The 20,177-nt window shown below is 49.5% G+C and overlaps 1 protein-coding gene across 6 annotated transcripts in view; it reads left to right on the top strand.

Annotated features, from left to right (window-relative positions):
- NTM (neurotrimin) overlaps positions 1–20,177 on the top strand; it is a 929,539-nt gene that overhangs the window by 743,083 nt on the left and 166,279 nt on the right. For all 6 annotated transcript variants that reach the window (XM_036861681.1, XM_036861677.1, XM_036861682.1 and 3 more), the window contains one exon: positions 4,950–5,182. In XM_036861681.1, the coding sequence (XP_036717576.1) occupies positions 4,950–5,182 (233 nt within the window). The remainder of the gene's footprint in view (positions 1–4,949; positions 5,183–20,177) is intronic.

The following is a 20,177-nucleotide window of genomic DNA, read 5'->3' as shown; positions in this document are numbered from 1 at the left end:
CCTTCATCTGCTGTGTGTTTTTCTGTCGTCTCATTTTGCTTATCTTACTGTGTTTGGGGTCTCCTTTTACTGGCTGCAGGTTCGTAGTTCCCGTTGTTTTTGGTATCTGTCCCCAGTGGCTAAGGTTGGTTCAGTGGGTTGTGTAGGCTTCCTGGTGGAGGGAACTAGTGCCTGTGTTCTGGTGGATGAGGCTGGATCTTGTCTTTCTGGTGGGCACGTCCACATCTGGTGGTGTATTTTGGGGTGTCTGTGGCCTTATTATGATTTTAGGCAGCCTCTCTGCTAATGGATGGGGCTGTGTTCCTGTCTTGCTAGTTGTTTGGCATAGGGTGTCCAGCACTGAAGCTTGCTGGTCGTTGAGTGAAGCTGGGTCTTGATGTTGAGATGGAGATCTCTGAGAGATTTTCACCATTTGGTATTACGTGGAGCTGGGAGGTCTCTTGTGGACCAGTGTCCTGAAGTTGGCTCTCCCACCTCAGAGGCACAGCCCTGATGCCTGGCTGGAGCACCAAGAGCCTTTCATCCACACGGCTCAGAATAAAAGGGAGAAAAAAATAGAAAGAAAGAAAGAAAGAGGATAAAATAAAATAAAATAAAGCTATTATATTAAAAAATAAGAAAAAAATTATTAAGAGTAAATGTATTCAGAAAAAAAAATTTTAATTTTAAAAAATATATTTATTAATTTTTTACAATAAAAAATAAGAAAAAAATTATTAAGAAAAAAATTTATTAAGAAGAAAAAATTTTTTTAAAATAAAAAATATGAAAAAACTTATTAAAAAATTTTTTTAATTTCTAAAATATAGAAAATAAGGAAAAAATTATTAAGAAAACATTTATTAGGAAAAAAATTTTTTAAGTAAAAAAAAAAAAAAAAAAAAAAAACGGACAGACCTAACCCTAGGACTAATGGTGAAAGCAAAGCTATACAGACAAAATCTCACCCAGAAGCATACACATATACGCTCATAAAAAAAGGAAAAGGGGAAAAATTAATATATCCTGCTCCCAAAGTCCACCTCTTGAATTTGGGATGACTCGTTGTCTATTCAGGTATTCAACAGATGCAGGCACATCAAGTTGTTTGTGGAGCTTTAATCCGCTGCTCCTGAGGCTGCTGGGAGAGATTTCCCTGTCTTTTCTTTGTTCGCACAGCTCCCGGGGTTCAGCTTTGGATGTGGCCCCGCCTCTGCGTGTAGGTCGCCTGAGGGCGTCTGTTCTTCGCTCACACAGGACGGGGTTAAAGGAGCAGCTGCTTCGGGGGCTCTGGCTCACTCAGGCCGGGGGGAGGGAGCGGTACGGAGGAGGCGAGGAGGCGGGGCGAGCCTGCGGCGTCAGAGGCGTCGTGACGTTGCACCAGCCCGAGGCGCGCCGTGCGTTCTCCCGGGGAAGTTGTCCCCGGATCACGGGAGCCTGGCCGTGGCGGGCTGCACCGGCTCCCGGGAGGGGCGGTGTGGAGAGTGAGCTGGGCTCGCACACAGGCTTCTTGGTGGCGGCAGCAGCAGCCTTAGCGTCTCCTGCCCGTCTCTGGGGTCCGCGCTGACGGCCGCGGCTCGCTCCCGTCTCTGGAGCTCGTTTAGGCGGCGCTCTGAATCCCCTCTCCTTGCGCGCCGCGAAACAAAGAGGTAAGAAAAAGTCTCTTGCCTCTTCGGCAGCTGCAGCCTTTTTCCCGGACTCCCTCCCGGCTAGCTGTGGTGCGCTAACCCCTTCAGGCTGTGTTCACGCCGCCAACCCCAGTCCTCTCCCTGCATCCGACCGAAGCCCGAGCCTCAGCTCCCAGCCCCGCCCGCCCCGGCGGGGGAGCAGACAAGCCTCTCGGGCTGGTGAGAGCTGCTCGGCGCCGCTCCTCCGTGCGGGAATCTCTCCGCTTTGCCCTCCGCACCCCTGTGGCTGCGCTCTCCTCCGTGGCTCCGAAGCTTCCCCCCTCCGCCACCTGCAGTCTCCGCCCGCGAAGGGGCTCCTAGTGTGTGGAAACCTTTCCTCCTTCACGGCTCCCTCCCGCTGGTGCAGGTCCCGGCCCTATTCTTTTGTCTCTGTTGTTTCTTTTTTCTTTTGGCCTACCCAAGTACGGGGGGAGTTTCTTGCCTTTTGGGAGGTCTGACGTTTTCTGCCAGCGTTCAGTGGGTGTTCTGTAGGAGCAGTTCCACGTGTAGATGTATTTCTAATGTATCTGTGGGAAGGAAGGTGATCTCCGCGTCTTACTCTTCCGCCATCTTGCCCCCTTCCGCAACCGAGTTTTTAAGATGATAAAATAGCACATATCATAGACTCACAGGATACCTAGCATATAGTAATATGCATTCAATAAACATCAGTTGTGAATATGAATTTAACCAATTCCTCCCCTTGGATCCAAGCAAAATTCAGAGCAGTGAATGCCCTTAAAGTCATGAATATGAATGACATCCCAGGTACATTGCTAGCAAAGCGAGCTGCGGAGTGTGTTGTTCTTAAGGGGGTTCACACCACTGTGGTTCAAATCCACGTTTTAGTGAGGTGGCCTGAGAGGAAGAGCATCAGGTGTGCAAGGAGAGTACAGCATCTGGGAGGTCCAGCTTCCTCCATTGGCTGCTCTTCCCTGCCTCCTGCTCAGTCTCGTGGTATGTTCAGGACATTGTTATCACAGCCGACAGCAAGTCTTGGAGTTCACTCTAGACCAGTCCAGACCACATGTGCATCCTGGTTACTGGAGAGCTTATGAAAATGCAGATTCGAGTTCATTACATCTGAGGTGGGGCCTGAGTCTGTGTTTCAAACAAACTCCCAAGCGATGATGATCTGCTGGTTTTCTGGTCACACTTTCACATAGTGAAGGGCTAGCTCAGTGCTTCTCAAACCCTCATGTGCATACCATTCCCTCTAGGTTTACGCTGCTTACGTGATGGTCTGGGGGCCATCAGCATTGTCATCTCCTGGGAGCTTACGAAAAATGCAGACTCTCAGGCTCCACCCCAGACCTACCAAATCAGAATGCATATTTAAGTAAGATCCCGAAGAGAGTTACAAGCACAGAAAAGTGGGACATCCCTTCAGGGTGTGTGTTTATTTGCATAGGACCCTGCACTTGTTAAATGCCCTGCTCTCACCATCTTGAAATTCTTAATAGTCCTTGAACAAAGGGCTCTGCATTTGCGTTTTGCACTGAGATCCACAAGTTATGCAGCTGGTCCTGGATACCCTGCTATATACCCCAGTGCTTTTCAAACTTTGGTGGGTGTATGACCCAGCTGGGGTATTGTTAGAAAATCATGTTTCTGGGTTCCCAAAGATTCTGAATTAGTAGGACAAGAAAATCTGTCACAAAATCACCTCCTGTGATTTTGATGCAAGTGGTCCATGCCCACTTTCAGAAATACTCCCCTGGTCAGGTTTCCCATCATTTCTATCCTTTGTTGTCCAAAAAACGCAATAAGCAGCACAAAGCAAGCTGGACAGCTGAGCAGTGGTGTTTCTGGTTGAGCAGTTTTCCCTACAGGGCCTCTCAGCAAGCCTTTCCACCTGTGCCTGAGAGGCCCGGCAGTGATCATGTGACATTTACACAAGTACAAGGGGAAAGAACGCACAGCACTGGAGAGCACATCTCGAGAGGGACCGCCCGGGGAAGCTGGGGTACTCAGCAGCAGTTCTCAGGCTTTTCATGGTCACAGACAATTATGAGAATTCAGTGGAAGCAACCGTCCCTCCCCACTGAAAAATTCACCTTTGTACATCCTGTGGAGCACCCAGGACCAGGACTTAGAACCCGGCTGAGGGGTCTGACTCTCCATCACTCCCTAGCTCTCTATCCTGAGGCAAGTCACCAGACCGTTTCCAACCCTGGAGGCCTGATCTTTAAAGTGGAGAATGGGTAAGATCATCTATCTCACCAATTTGCTGCAAGAATCACATGAGACAGGGTGGATGTAAAAGTACTTTGTACCCTGCAAAAGAATGATTACATTGGCGGCAACATTGTACCCACCGTGGCTAAGTTGCTATTTCCAGCATTATAGTCAGGATCAGGGCACTGTGTTTGTGAATTTAGCCTCAGGCCATAAAACATACTCGGTGTAGCTAGAGAGGGAAATGAATGCAGACAGATTTGATGAGGACTTGGCCAGAGTAGCTGGGAAATTTGAAAGTGTAGGAAAAGAGAAGGGAGCTTCCACAATTTGGGGACTCCAGATGCAAAAATAAAAGAAAGAAAATCTATTTTTACATGTGCGAACCGTTTTGAGATTTTGGAAAATGCCTTTAGTCTAGCAGTAATTGAACATTTCTGCCCCTGGGTGTAATGAGGAGAAATAGCAATGGTGGTGGTCCATATTTAGTTTTGACTTCAAAAGCCTTCTGTTGGAATTCGCTATTCTGAGATGGGAGGAAGAATGTTTAGTAGTTAAAAGCTGGGTTTCTGATCTAGCACACGTTATCTGTGCCATTTGCCAGAAGCATTCAGTGTCTCTGTTCTTCAATTCTTTTTACCAATAGAACCTTCCTCATAGGGTTGTTTTGAGTATTGGGCAACTTAATACACCCAGAACATCTTGAAAGCAATGTGAGGGATTACCATCGTGCACATCATGGAAATCCCGGAGCGAGGGGAGGATGGGGATAGTCCCAGGGCCCAGCCATTCTGAGGATGGATGACGGCTCCAGGCTATAACTATTGAATAGTTAGGGATATTGAAATGGTCCCGTGCTCAGGGGTTTTCAGAAGCACAGAATCACTCAGGACCCGGAAGTCTGAAATAGCCAATGTTCTGAGGCTGCAGTTCTGCAAGACCTCTGATGCTGAGTTCCAGAAAGTGCCACCCAGGCCAGAGCAAGCAGGAGGTGCGTGTGTACACACTGGGGGCAGGAGACGAAGACGAGGCATGGTGACCAGGCATCTCAGCCTTGCCAAGAAGACCCTGATGGCTCCCGTTTCTCTGCGGTCCCTTGACTTACCTGTCTGGTCCTCCCTCCAGGTGCACGATTGACAACCGGGTCACCCGGGTGGCCTGGCTGAACCGCAGCACCATCCTCTACGCCGGGAATGACAAGTGGTGTCTGGACCCCCGCGTGGTCCTCCTGAGCAACACCCAGACCCAGTACAGCATCGAGATCCAGAACGTGGACGTGTACGACGAGGGCCCGTACACCTGCTCTGTGCAGACGGACAACCACCCCAAGACCTCCCGGGTGCACCTCATCGTGCAAGGTAGGCGGCCTGGGGCAGCCGGTGCAGGGGGCGGCTGAGAGAGCCTGTATCCACCACTTTCATTGTGATTCTCAGCTGACATGAGTCTGATTGTTTCATCTGGCCAGGACAATTTCCTAATTTTCACTTTGCCATTTGATGCTAAAATTTCAAATCATTTTCCCATTGAATAGGACTAGGATTTGTTTTTTTTGTTTGTTCTTTGCTTTTGTTCCAATAATACGTTTTCTCAGGAAATTAGCTCCTGATTATTGCTTTCCTTGGCTTTTTTCTCCTCTAAGTTTTTTTAAGGTTCCATCCAGTGCTAAGCTTGCTTTATTTTAAGACCAGCATTTTAGCTCCTCTGGCACTGCACATATGCCATCCCTCACACAGCCTTCAGAGGAGGCAGAGCCGAGTGCAGACGCTCTAAACACCTACCTGGGACATGGCCGTCACGGCCACCTCTGTTGTCTCCAGCTTGTCTGCTTCTTCTCTCACCTCCCAGCCCTGGGTTTCTGATACCGCATCTCGCCTTTAACGCCTGTGTCTGATCCTCTGTGTTTTCGCTGCACCCCGCTCCCCTCCCCTTCCTCTGAGCCTCTCACACCCACCCCCAGCTTTTGAGGTCTGTGGTTTTGCATCTCTTGCTTCCACTGCCTCCATGCTTCCCAGGCCCTGCTCTGCTTCCCCATAAGCAGGGCAGGTGCTGGGCATTCAGACAACACGCAGCCGGGCAGACGGATTCCCAGACGGGGAGCAAGTGCTCAGAATCAGACTTGGCCGCTTTCTGGCTGTGGGACCCCAGGTTACCAACTGTGACTCAGAGTTTTCTTTTTGTAAAGCGGAGTCAACGTTGCGAGGGTCCGTGGTGGGGACTGCGTTTTCCATGTACTGATGTGTAAACGCTCAGGAGAGGGCCTGGCACACAGAGGTGCTGGTTAAGTGTTAGCTATCTTTTTAAAAAATACAGCTGCTGTGTTTGTAAACTTTTTTAAAACGTGTTTAACTGTGGACCGCATCCTTGTTCCTTTACCTCAGAGCCCCCGAGCGAGGGAGCCAGATCCTCTGCTGGCCTTTCCTCCAGCTCTCGTTCCCAGCTCCCTTCATCCCCCTAAATGGCAGGTCCACGGCAGTAAGCTCCACGTCCGGAGGCTCCGCCAGCCGCCCCTGCCCTCCCTTCCGGCACCCCAGAGGGAAGGGGAGAGCTGGGGATGGTAGGAGAGAGCGACAGGAGAAGGAAGAGTCACAGGGAAGGGAGCTGCGAGAAGGCAGGAGAGAGGGCAGCTTGGGTCAGGGTCCCGGCTGTGAAGGGCGCGGTCGGTGGGCAGTGACGGGAAGAGGACGGGCTGCAGGGAGACCCACCCAGGCTCCGGCTGCTCAGGGATTAGGCCAGTGGGGTGGCCGAGCCCCCCGTGCTGTGACACAGCTTGGTCACACCAGGTTGTTTTTATTTTATGTTATTTTTCCCTCTTTCTTTCTAAAAGGAAATGATGATGGTTTTTTCCCTTGTTGGTTCTATATATGAAGATCTTCAAACTGCTGGATACAAACAGGATTTTTTAAAGGAAATGTAATTGCATAGACAGTACCAGAATGTATCACAAACAGCAGAGTAGGTATTGTTGCATGAGATGGTCTTAGTGGGCGAAAGTTTTATTATTGGCCAGAAAAAGATTGAGAATCACACTGTTCCGTGAGGGAGTTTGATGGATGCCCCAGTGGCCCAATCGGTAGCACCAGGGGGTGCGTTTGCAGCCACGCCCCATGCCCCCCACCCCGTTCCCTCCCCCCAATGCACACACAGTTACTGCTGAGAATGCCTGACAATGACAGACAGACCTTAGGAACTCTACACCGTCACAGACACTTGCCTTACGAAGCAGGACCTCTATGGAACTGGAACATGGAAGGAGTCGTGAAAAACTCCGAAGCCTCCTTGCAAACAAGGATCGTTTTTGCGTCATTGTTTTTCCTTAAAGTCCCCTCCCCCTCCTCCCTCACACCCATACACTCCTGCCCTGAGTACCTGGAAAGTGCCTCAAACAAAGTGCACACTTAATAAATGCCCCTTGAGGCAAATGGCTGGGTTATAGCCCCAAGGACTTACACAGGCTCAAAGAGGGAAGGCTGAGAGTGTGTGGGGTGGGGGGAGGCGGGAGGGGCAGGGTGGGGGGGGTGGGGTCTACATCAGTCCTCACTCATATCCATGGAGATGGAAAGTGTCTAATCCCCAGCTAGGCGTTTACACCTGTGGCTTGGCGAGGTGGCCTCTGAGCATGGCATGCCACCTCAAGTATCAGAATCTCATCTTGGGCTAATTTTCGAATGCTGATGGGTGTATTGATCTGGAAACAAGCTGGGTTAAAAAAGATTCTGGTCTCGTCCACAGACTCAGCCTGAGCTAATCCGCTGTCGATATGCGTGGACCGGGCATTATTGACACTTTAATGAATAGAGGACCATGGTTTCTCGGAGCCAACCCGTCCCTCCTCTTAAAAGCAATCAGACAAACTAAATAGAGCCAGACTCCCCTGTTTCTGTATTGGAAAGAGGATACATCACCATCCAGGATTTAAAAAAAAAAAAGAAATGTATTTATCTTGGAATCATTTATTGTACTGAACGTAAACCCTAATTCCCAGCAGAATCAGACTTCTGGATTCTGTTGACATCCCTGTTCAACCCTTTGCAGCACGGTGTTGAAATGAAAGACGTATTAACTTTTCAAAATGGTATTATCGTCATTAAACACATACTCACAGACAGGCACACACATAATAGCAGCAGCAGAAAATAACTAAACTCATATTTCCACCCATGAGTGTGTGTATTTGTGTACATGTAGTCAGCTTCATACATAAATAAATGCACACAGAAGGAAAATAATATTATTTTCACAGAATTAAGTGAGCTTACTAAAGTCTGAGATTATATTTTCCCCCTTTCTAGCAAATACCCCTACTGCCCCGCTTGTTCTTTGTACTGGGTCTTCTCTCTGGTTGCGGTGCTGTGTGTTTAACTCCTGCTGAGACCTGGTGCCACCCGTGCATCTGCCTAAGTACCAGCCCCTCAGCCCTCTGCGCCTGCCCCACCCTCGCCTTCATTCATTCACACATAAATCGCCACTGAGAAACAACTCTGCTTCCCGGTACCCTGGCCAAGCGCTCAGCACATGAAGATGAACGAAACACTGCCCCTGAAGTATCAGTTGCCATTCGTGGGGGGGAAGATGGACTTGTATGCCATTTGCCCAAGTCCTCCCCAGGAATGTAGGTTCTGGGAGCGTAGCTGTTGTCTAAATCCTTCTGGAGCGCCGAGTGCCTCCAGACCCCTGGGTGCTCTCGCCCCCCTGGTGTTTGATCGGACATTTGAATAGAGTTCAGAATGACCTGTACAGAGACCAGGCTGGTCCACTTCCATGGCAGCCACGTTTCCCGCGGGCTCCCGGGCACTGGCCAGTCCTCTGGCTCAAGCTTGGGCCTCAGGGCTGGGGCTTTCCTTGGCCCGGGTCTTCTGGAGCTTGGCTCTGAGTGCACCTTCAGCCCTTGCAGCCCTCAAGGCAAGCCTTTCACTGGTGGCAAGTTCTAGATTTGTGCTTGGCTCCCTAGGATATTTTAAAAATCTGTTGATAACACATCCTGTCGTCATAGTAAAGGAAAAGGGAAATAGGGGATGCTTGGTTCCTTTTGTTTTAGCGGGTCCATCTCTTCTCTTCTCACTACCTGTTGCTGTTGCGTTGTATTTTCCCTGCGTCTCTTTTTAGGAAGATGGCTCTGGGGCTACCTAAATTCTCCCCAGTCTTTCCCGTGCTGTTGGGGGCGGGTGGTTTCCACAGGCCTCGGCAGGACTGGTGAAGTGGCCGGAGTGGGGGCAGTGGTCAGGCAGGCCTGCGCGACAGAGAGAAGCCCTGAGGTGGAAGGCACAGGGGTGGAGAAGCGGCCCTGAAGTCGAGCCGTGGAGAGCACCAGCCAGAGGAGGGGAGAGTGTGAGACCCCAGAGGACTCGGGCTGCGCGGCCAGGGCTGTGAGACCAGCCTGCAGGGCGAGGCTGATGGCGCGTCTGACAAACGCCGTCCACGGGCAGCGTCCGGGGAGGAGAGGGCTCAGGGCTGCAGACAGAGGCCGGGCCGCCATGCGGGGCGAGGGTCAGAGGCAGGTCGGGCACGAGGGGCGGCCTCCGGAGGAGAGCGGTCCTGGAGCCAGCGTGGGACAGAACAGCTGAGCTAAGGAGCTACTCAGCACAGTGGCTATTTAAAATTAAACGTAAACTAGCTAAAACCAGATACAGTCGGAAATTCACTCCTTCAGTCACAGCAGCCGCATTGCAGGTGCTACAGCAGCCGCTGGGGGCTGGTGCCCCTGTGTTGGGCAGTGCAGATAGAATATGCCCAGAGGCCTTGAACTGCCTGCTGGGCAGCAGGTGCTGAAACAAGAATGGGCAGCACTGACTTCGAAGGCCGGCTGTGGGGTGGAAAGGGGGATGGGATTTTGGAGAGAAGATGGAAATTAGAAAAGATGGCGGTGCTTTAAAAACAGGAGAGAAGTGGGACTTCCCTGGTGGTCCAGTGGTTAAGGCTTCGCCTTCCAATGCAGGGCAGGTGGGGGTTCCATTCCTGGTCAGGGGAGCTAAGATCCCACATGCCTCGGGGCCAAAAACCAGAAACATAAAACAGAAGCAATAGTGTAACAAATTCAATAAAGACTTTAAAAATGGTCCACATCAAAAAATCTTTAGAAAAAGAAAAACAGGAGAGATTTGTTGAAAAAGATGGAGGCCTGGAGTTCCTCTGTTAGCTACACAGAGTAGGACGTCCGGAGTCCAAAGCTGTGTCCCAAGGAGCAGAGGCAGATCCTAGGGACTGGATAAGTGGGCGGATGCAGGAGGTATGTCCACCAGGACATGGAGACTCTGGCCTTGGAGCCGGGGGCGGGTGAGGCTAACGCATCTCAAGTGCCCTGTGATGAAGCCGCAGGTGGCAGCAGGCGGTGGGGAAGTGGGGAGGTGTTCAGATACCTGGACTTCGTGATTTTCCGATGCCTTGAATTCTCCATTCAAAATGAGTTTGTGAAAAGTTAAGAAATACCACCCAGGGGTTTGCACGCCCACTTAGGCAGCCAGAACGTAATCTTTTAGACCAGAGTGAGGGCAATCCATCTACGATTTATTAAAATTTGGGTCTAGCGCTTTCCATCTCTTTGACCTCAGGGTGCCCTGCTTTATGAGTGTAATTAATAAGAGGCTGCTTCTCCAGTTCAGCTGCGTATTTTAATCCTTTCCCCCTCTTGATCCTGCTGCCAAACCAAGCTCCTCGGAATATGGAAAAGCTCTACGCCCGTCTCCATTGTTTCTTGGAAGAGGCCCCATCCTGGAAAGCTGAGTGAATAACAATGCTTTGTGGGACTGAATTGTTTGCCAAATTCAGGACAGTATGGAAGACATCCCCAAAGCCCTAACCGTACTTGTAAAAGCCCTTATGTGGCAGTGCAGGAAAACTGCCCTGGTGGTCTTCGGGGACGTTAGGGAATGCTCTCCTTATCAGCGTGCAGAGCCCGACTTGGCAGGTCTGCTGCTATACCTGCTGGGCTTCAATCTCACTTAGAGACCTACCTGCATGACAGAGGAAGGTAGAATGCAGTGCTTATAAAAATGAGGGTATTGGTGTAAAAATAATACTAATAAAAGCCCTTTATCAGTTTTCTAGACCCTATTTAGGTCTCTCTTTTGTCATTGGAGCATCTAATCACCCCCTCCCTTTTGTTTGGTCTAAATGAGTTTTCCTGTTTCTTCCTGGGCAGAATTAATCTGAAAATCCCTGCTATTGTTTGGTAGTTAATTACCTGCCTTTTGGAGTCAAACAGCTCTGAAGCTCATGTGAAGGGGGTCCCTCCCGCTAATGTCTGTGGAATAAGGCAGGGATGAGAGGAGGAAGCCAGGATGTGGCCGCCCATTCCCTGGGCTGGCGGGATCCCGGAGAGAAAGGGACCAGGCCGGGGAGTAGCCAGCACCGGCAGGTGACTTGCAAACAACAGCGCTTTGGTGGTACCAGCCCCGCATTTACCTGGTATTGTCTCCCTGCTCAGAACCCTCCCCTCTTACCCGCCTGATATGTATAATCGTGTTGCTTTCTAATCCTGAATAATTAATTGACCTTGTCAAGCCAAACTCATTATTATGATTAAGAGAACAGGAACAATAACTTTTAGTTTCTAGACACCTACGCCCCATAGACCCTCCCCACCCGGAACCTGAAAAAAAGGGAATTTGAAAAACAACAGATCAAAGGGAATAATGTGCTCTAATCCTCACACTGAAAGCAGAGACTTCTGTCTCTCCAGCCACAACCCCCGCTGAAGGCAGCCTGCCCCCTGGCCCTGCAAGGCTCCCGTGGAGCTGAAGACACCTTTGCACCATCTGATTTCCATTCGGGCTACACCTCGCTGAGTCCATAGTAGAGGAAGCATAACCGTCCAGCCCTAAGTCCACAGAAGTCACCTTTTGAGCACGTCTGCATTCTTCAGCTGCCAGTGGCCTTGTGTGACAGTGGGTCACGTTTGCCATCCCAAACTGCTCTCCAAACCGTCTAGTCTCTTCCTGCCCCCGTTCAAGATATAGATCAAAATGCACATTTGGCCTGGTCGTAAGACTGTACCTCTGAATTCGTCAGAGCTTTCAAAAACTCAGGAAATTAAATTCCACCACAAAATTAAAGTGTTCCTCAAAGCACCCTGGAGAATGACAAGGAAGTAGGGCATTTTACCTGAAATTGATTTACAGAATTTCAACAGGATGCAAATGAGGCAACTCGGTTTTACCTGCTGAGTTTTTAAATTTTTTGATGCAGTTATGGGCCATGGAGAGGCAAAAATTCTTAGTGAGTTTACTCAATTTCAGTAAACCCCTGGAACGTCATCCATCTGTTAAGCCAAAGAGGGTAGAGTCTATTAGACTAAAGAAATCTGAGAAAGTAGCTATAGTAAAATTTACATAGGCTTAATAATGGCATTTTCTGTGCCTTCTGGCGTCGCTGGGGAGGATCTTTCCGTTTCCTAGGCAGTTGGGAAAACTCGGCACCTGCCTGCTGGTGCTTCCGGGTCAGCACAGTAGGTAATAACAGGTCCCCTGTCCTATCCTCCACACCACTCAGAGCTCTAGGGAAGCAGAAAGCCCGGGTGACCCTATTGCTTCCCAGCCAGCCTTGTGGGAGTCAGGCAGCATCCCTCCAGGTAAGCAGTTAGGGCTCCCAAGGGGGCAGGTCTTTAAGCAACCACAGAATTCTTATCCCTTAGGTGGTTTTCTCCAGGGAGTCTGCGCTGCCTCAGATTCCAACACCAGAGGGTTGAGAAAAGTAGCTCTGATTCCTCCTGGATCATAGGTAGCCCTGTAGCCTCCAAATAAGATGTGTTGTCATTTTATACTGGGGAAAGGGCAAACACCAGATTCTGAGTAAGCAGTACCTCCTAGTACATTCACTTTAGGTTCCTGTTCCCATATCAGAGGCTCCCTATGGTTTACTCAAATTGAACTTGAAGCAAATATTTTTAATGAAAGATTGTATGAGGTGTCTTTATGGTTTTGTGATCTATTGTATCTGGCTCATGACTATATTCCTAACGATTCTGGGTGTCATCCCTCTGAGGGTGTGTATAAAGTGCTATCAAGGACAGCATCATTGATTTGAAGGCCATGACTTTTGCAAACGACTCAAAAGCGTCTAAACCCTCCCTCTTCTTCTTGCCAAATTGAAACGTCTCGCTTCTTACGGCGTGGGGAGAAGTTGGTGACCAGGTCTCTTAGTCCATCTGTTGTCAGATGAGGATTGTCAGCTGTCATCTTTCAATTCCATTTAACAGTATTTGGAAGGCAGGCCCTGGGGACACACGTGTTCAGAGTTCCCGCCCTGTCCAGAAGAGGAAACTGCTGTATTATTTGTTAATAACCCTCTTAGAGGGTAACAGGGGTTAGGAATTAGGATGTTTATACGTAGAAATGCCATGAATACACCAAAAGGGAAGAACTGATTTTATCTGCAAGATTAGGCAAAACTACAAGCTTGTGTTTCTCCAGGGTCTTCAGTGGTGAGCAGGGTTTTCCAGGGGATCTGGAGAGAAGCGTCCCAGCACTGGCGTGCACAAAGCTGGAAAGTCTGAAAACGTCTGACATGTAGGAGGAAAAGTGAGGATGATACGAGGTCCTAGGGCAGGGCTCCTGGGGCGAAGCCACTGGACATGGGGCCAGAAAGATGGGCTGCATGTAGGTGGGCCTGTGTATCCGGGAAGGAGCTCAGTGATGAACAGAAGGATGAGTGTCAAGTGGTTTTCCTTGATGTTCTACAAGAGCATCACTTCTCGTCCTCACGGAAGGGTGCACTCGATTGCTTTGGCAAAGGTCAAATATCCAGAAGGCAATCAGTGGAATAGAAGATGGCAAGTGCCAGGGGGCAACAAACCTTGGAGGAGAGAGAAGTATTGGAAGGAAAGGATAGATCCAAACCCAGCTGGTCCAGTGCCCCTCGCATGTCCAGATACAAAGGGGGAAAGACTGCAAAGACTCTTTTGTCATCAGGTCAGTATTTAAAGCACGAAAACATATGTTTTATAATTACATTCGCACTAATGATGATACTCCCTCGGTGTAGTTAAGGTGCCTTTCTTTGTACACTAGCAAACAGAGCCGTTGGCACTGGGGTGCTTAGCTCTGTCATAGTGATGATTGTGCCAGAGAGGTTTAGGATGCTGCCAAAGGTAAATGAGAACCACAGGAAGGGGTCCGCAGCCCCTCGGGCCCGCCAGACCCGCCCACTGCTGGCAGCCACCTCTCACTGGTACCCAAGAGCCGTTGGGTAGAGGAGACCTGGTGCTACAGATGTCTCCAGGCCAACTTAGGATAGACGGTGTCACCCCTTGGAGTATATCTTAAGATTTAAATTCCTGTTGAGCGTCGTCTGTGATAATTTAGTGTCTGATGTTGGTGAGAAATCTAATTGGCTTTTGCTGGAGTTCGGCTCCGTGGAGAAAGGCTCCTGGAGATGTTGGAACAAGATGTTTTTTCTTTTGAGAGATCTTCATTTCATGTTATTTGAGAAAAAAAAATTATTGATTTAAAATTAGGGCAGTTTAATTTGGTGGCATGTTCTCTTTATGTCTCAATTATACATTCATGTCTTTGTGGTAAACTCAGCTGGTAGGGGGATTAAGAATTCAAAATAGAGGATTTTCACTTGGCAAATAGTGCTTTCTACTATGATTAATTGGGAGTCTGCCCAATGAACCCAGTGTTGGCTCCGTTGGGGATGAAATAGCTTAGCAGAAAGAAGTAAATTTCAGGATTTAGGAGTCCCGGATTCCGGTCTGAATCTTGACATAAGTACCTGGAAAAATGACCTACTTCTTTAATCTATTTCAGGTTAGACACACTTTATGGAAATGTTTTGATGTATCACCCAATCTAATTTGGAGAAAGGTACCAAATAGAAGGAAGCCGAACATTGCTAGAAAGTAACGTCCTTCATTTGTGTAATTGTTTATCAGCATAAAGGTTTCCAGGCTCTTCCTTCCCTTTGTCTTACGTTGGCTACTTTAAACAGTCCTGGTCCTCTGTACCAAGAATGCGTACGTGTCCTATTGCGGATTTGGGTCTCCATTCCCAGGAGGCTGTCTGGGGTGCATCCCCCTTTCCCCATCATGGTCCCCTCCTTTGCACTCTGTGTGCCTGGTTTTCTGACCTCTGACCTGCTGATGTTCCTCTGCTCTCTTGCCATCACCCCCTTTGCTCTTACAATTCCACGGGTCTGGTTTATGGAGGTCTTAGACTGCTGTCGTGCCTGCACTCCAGAAGGGGGACTTGTACTCACGCTGCCCCTCACTCTAAGCACCCAAGCTAGCCACGACCTTTCTCGCAACCTTGAGCTAGGGGATCAGAAAATTTGATTTTCCTTTTCCCCTTTCACTCACGCGTAGACTACCGTGTGTCGAGTACTGAAATACGAGTCGGAATAGATACAAAGATGGCTGAGACTGATCCCTGTGATCAGGATATGAAATGGGGCTGAGGCAGCAATTAGGGCTTAAAGGGGGAACTGCTGGGACAGAGCAGTTCACGAGCATCCTGGGACTAAGAGAGACGCTCCTGCAAGCTGGGGAGCTGGCCTGGGTGTCCGGGAAGGCCAAACAGATACAAGTCTTCCGAAAGTGATGGTCTGACATTTTAGTTCTCGGCTGTTAAAATGAAAATAAAACAGCTAGTCTGCCCACACCCCCTCTGCTCTCCATCACCCACACTTTCTCCACTCGCAGCCAGAGTGCTCTTTTCAAGCCTGGATTTGATGGTACCTCAAGGACTTGACCGAGGGCTGCACATCCTGGGACGCCTCCTCTCCGCTCCTGGTTCACACCACGCTCCTGCCTCACTGCTCTCATTGCGATTTACTTTACTTGTTCTTTCTGGTCACGGAAATGACCAGAAATGGCTTTTCTCCATTCTCTGCCTTCCGCCTTTCAGCCTTTCCTCTTTTCCGCTCAGTTAACCCCGTTTATCCTTCAAACAGTAACTTGAATGCCACGTCCTGAGGGAGCTTCCTCAGACCTCGTGTCTTAGGGTAACCTCCACCCCGCCCTCCCCCAGGACTTAGAATCATGCAGCTCTTTGTATTTCTCACCACAGTTGTAATTCGGCATTTGTTTTGTGATTAGCTGATTGTGTCTGTTTTCCAAGGAGCCTGTCTGCTTTTGCATTTTATCCCCAGGGCCTAGAACTTAATAGGGGCTCCCAGGCTACTTGTTGGATCATGAATGGAACCATAAAGCTTCTTTTTTCAATCATTAAGCGAATGGATTTATTGTGTGTTGAGACTGGCTGTGCTAGGCTAAATCATGACCACCCAAAATCTCAGGTCCTAATTTTTGGAACTGTGAGTGTTACCTTACATGACGACGTCTTTGCAGATGTGATCAAGTTAAGATCTGACACGGAGAGATTAACCTGGATTAACCAGGTGGGCACTAAATGTAATCACATATATCCTCCTAAGAGGGAGGCTGGAGATTTGATACAGACACACAGAGGAGAAAGCCACGTGAAGATGGAGCAGAGAGCGACTCAGAGTTGCTCTCCTTGGCCACTGGAGTGACGTGGCCACGAGCCAGGGAGCAGCCTCCCTGGAAGGAGGCAAGGAACAGATTCTCCCCTGGAGCATCCAGAGGCGGTGCGGCCCTGCAGGCACCTTGGTTTCAACGCAGTGAAACTGATTTTGGACTTCCTGGTCTCCAGAACTGTGGGAGAACACATTTCTGCTGTTTTAAACTGCCGAGTTTATGGTACCTTGTTACAGCAGCCGCAGGAAACTAATACACTGGCCTTCAACCCTGTGAATCCCTGGTGGCTGAAAGTCAGAAAAGGTTGGTATTCCAAACCTGCCAGAAGTTCAGGTTTGGCCAATATGAGAGCTAAAGAAAGAGTCATCTTGCAGGCAGGCTGTATATTTCTTCTTCTTCTTTTTTTTTAATTAATTTATTTATTTTTGGCTGCGTTGGGTCTTCGTTTCTGTGCGAGGGCTTTCTCTAGTTGCGGCGAGCGGGGTCCACTCTTCATCGCGGTGCGTGGGCCTCTCACTATCGCGGCCTCTCTTGCTGCGGAGCACAGGCTTCAGACGCACAGGCTCAGTAGTTGTGGCGCACGGGCTTCATTGCTCTGGGGCATGTGGGATCTTCCCAGACCAGGGCTCGAACCCGTGTCCCCTGCATTGGCAGGCAGATTCTCAACCACTGCGCCACCAGGGAAGCCCTGTTTATTCCTGCTTTATAGGCATCTCTTTGGACAGCCACCCTTGTAATGTAGTTGTTTGTACAACATCAGCTCCTTGTCCTTGGGGTACCTACAGGAGGTGATGGAATAATCCAAATGCCGAAACACAGACTCTACGTTTTGATGTTGAAAATAACTGCCACCAGGGTCCGGGGGTTGGGGGGAGCCACGTGTGATTCCAGTGGAAGGAGGCTGGTGATGCGGCCCAGCACTGGGCCCTGAGATGTGGTTTGGGGATCTGGGATTAGAATTGAAGATAAAGCTGCTAAGTGTTCTCTTGTTAGCTGGGGGGACCTACTCCTTGGACTTGATCACTACTCTTTGTCCCACCGGTGCCTCAAACTCCAAAGGTACAAAATCAACCTCTTGAATTCTAGCTGTCTTTGCCGATGGCCCCCCACCCTGACTCCAAACTTCTCCCTTCTGTGGGCTTCCCATCCGGTCAATGGCAACTCATTCTTCTAGTAGCTCCTGTTGCAAACCTCAGCATCGATCTTGACTCTTTTCCTTCTCCCCTACTCCTCTTCAGTCTTGAGCACTTCCTGTTAGAGTTGCTGAAATGTGGAGTTTATCCAGAATCCCACCACTTCTCCCCGCACCCAGCTCTACTGCCCTGTCCCAAGCCCCCATCATGTCTCCGTCTTCCACTCTCGCTCCCCACCCTCTGCTCTTCACGCTCAGCAGGACTGGTCCTTTACAGGTTTCCTCATCCCTCTGAGCAATCTTCCCAGTCCTTCGCCAACTCCCTCAGAGTAGACCCCGAAGTCCTTACTGTGGCCTGACAGGTCCTGTACCGCCTGGCGTCTCTCCTCCCTCTTCTTACCCCACCTCTTCTTCTGCTTGTTCTCGGAATACGACAAAGGGGCTCCCACCTCAGGGTTGTGCCCCCTCCCCTGCTGGAGCCCGTGCCAGGTGTCCCTGGGCGCAGCCCCCCATTCTGCAGGTCTCTGCCCCAAGGTCACCTTAGGGAGAGGCCTCTCTGACCACCTGTGTAAGGCAGAGATCCCACCCACCTGCTCACTCTCTAGCACCTTTCTTCTTCGCTTTTCTCCGTAGCAAAGCTCACCTGTTGGCATAACATATATTCACATGTTTAGAGTCGTGGTCTGTTTCCCTCCACGAGGACACGTGCTCCGGTGGGTGAAGGCAGGGACTTGGCTGCTTTGTTCACTGTTACATCCAAGTGCCTAGAACAGGGTCTGGCATGTGGTAGGCACTCAATCAATGTCTACTGCATAAATAAATGAATGAAAACTAGGGTCTGACAGTAAATGAAAATCTTCCCTCCCCTGCCCCCAATTCCAGGGTTTATTCTGTTCCCTTGCTTGCGTGTGAGAGTGTGAACTTTTCTGTTATTTCTATCAAAATGCTGTGGTCACCCTATTCTCAGACCAGGTGACATTAAGCTGACTTTACAGGGTGGATTTTCTTATCAAGTTAAAGACGAGGGCTAGTGCCCCAGACTGAAGGAACCACACTCAGAGGGAAGGGCTTGAGAGACCTCCGAACGGGTCACCCCGTCCAGCGGCTGGATGGAAAGCACAGGCTGTGAGGGAGGCCCACGGCCCGGGGGAGGGAGAGGACCAGACCTCTGCCATCCCACCGAGCCCAGGTTTCATCTCGGAGGGGATGGTGAATTATAGGAAGGCTTTAGGCAAGAAAACGGCAGGACTTATGTTTTAGAAGGACCTTTGGCATCAGAACGGAGCATGCACTGGAGGGGTGGTTTTTGAGGCAGGGATGCTGAGAGAGAATGTGGTCTGTATCATGTTATCCTTCGTTCCTGATCTGGAGAGACCCCCCTCTCTTGTTGAGCAGCTACACGTGTAGAGCTTTAGGGCATCTGACTGAGGACAGGAGTTTGTGCACACAAGTAAGAGTGGGCCGGGCCCAGGTTTCCCAGATGGTCCTTTTCCCAAGAAACATGTGTTCTCCTCCATGTGGGATTTGTTAAGGTTGGAAGTAAAATGAGGTTAATGTTTACATCTTTGTAAAAGTTTCAGGTTTATATGTTTACAAATAAGGGGAAAAGACTGTGCCAGGCTTTGTTTCGGTTTGGAAATCTGAGAGTATGGCTTTTGGATTATTGAAATAAAACCAGATCACCCGGGGCTTCCCTGGTGGCGCAGTGGTTGAGAATCTGCCTGCCAATGCAGGGGACACGGGTTCGAGCCCTGGTCTGGGAAGATCCCACATGCCGCGGAGCAACTAAGCCCGTGAGCCACAATTGCTGAGCCTGCGCGTCTGGAGCCTGTGCTCCACAACAAGAGAGGCCACGATAGTGAGAGGCCCGCGCACCGCGATGAAGAGTGGCCCCCGCTTGCCACAACTAGAGAAAGCCCGCGCACAGAAACGAAGACCCAACACAGCCATAAATAAATAAAAAATAAATTAATTAAAAAAAAAAAAAAAAAAAAAAACCAGATCACCCAGTGGAGGTAAGATTTACAACAGGCCATGAGAAAACGGTAATGGTTAAAATAAGACAGGATAAGGTGGAATCAAGCACCAGGAAGGCCTCTCACACAGGAGAAGTTTGGAAATAGGAAGAGTAGTAGGTTCAGATAACCCCAAAACATAAGATACCAGAACTTAGCATGAGACCATCCATGTCTGTTGTCTGCCTCTGAATCTCATGAGGCAATTTCTAAAATTAAAAAAAAAAAAAAATGGGGAGAAGAAGAAGAAGGATGTTGATGACCTCCCAGACCGATTGAATCACCCAGGGGGCGGTATGAGTAGGGACCTTCTGCAGGTGGGTTTGGGAATCACAGATCTGGGCCCAGAGGAGCTAAGGGCAAGAGGCAACTGCAAGTGCAATTGAGAGCATATTTATATAAAATGCTAGCTTATGTCTGTGCTTGTTAGCAGGAGAGGCGTCCGTCAGGTGAGCGGGCTTGTGCCATGTTTCTGATTACAGCGTGGCTTTCCTCTCCCTGAGCTTGTTGCTGTTTGTTGTTCAAATGAAAAATAGGAAACAGAGACATAAAGAAGAGCCGCCCAGCCAAGTGGATCAGCACAGACTTTCCCGTGTCCCCTACTTGGTTTTAGAATAGCTTCTGAAGAGTTACTAGGCTCCGCCCTCATTGCTGTGGTCGTACACTGACCCGTCTACAGCCCCTCTCCTCCCTGTGGGCGGGCAGTGAATGCATGTCCAACCCTCTGCTGCAGCTCCAGGGGCTGTTTGTCCAGAGCCAGGGCTCACAGGACCAGG

Source organism: Balaenoptera musculus, chromosome 8, assembly GCF_009873245.2.
Source record: "Balaenoptera musculus isolate JJ_BM4_2016_0621 chromosome 8, mBalMus1.pri.v3, whole genome shotgun sequence".
Taxonomy (NCBI): Eukaryota; Metazoa; Chordata; class Mammalia; order Artiodactyla; family Balaenopteridae; genus Balaenoptera; species Balaenoptera musculus.
The sequence above is the reverse complement of the archived record's forward strand: the minus strand, read 5'-3'. Positions and strand labels throughout refer to the sequence as shown.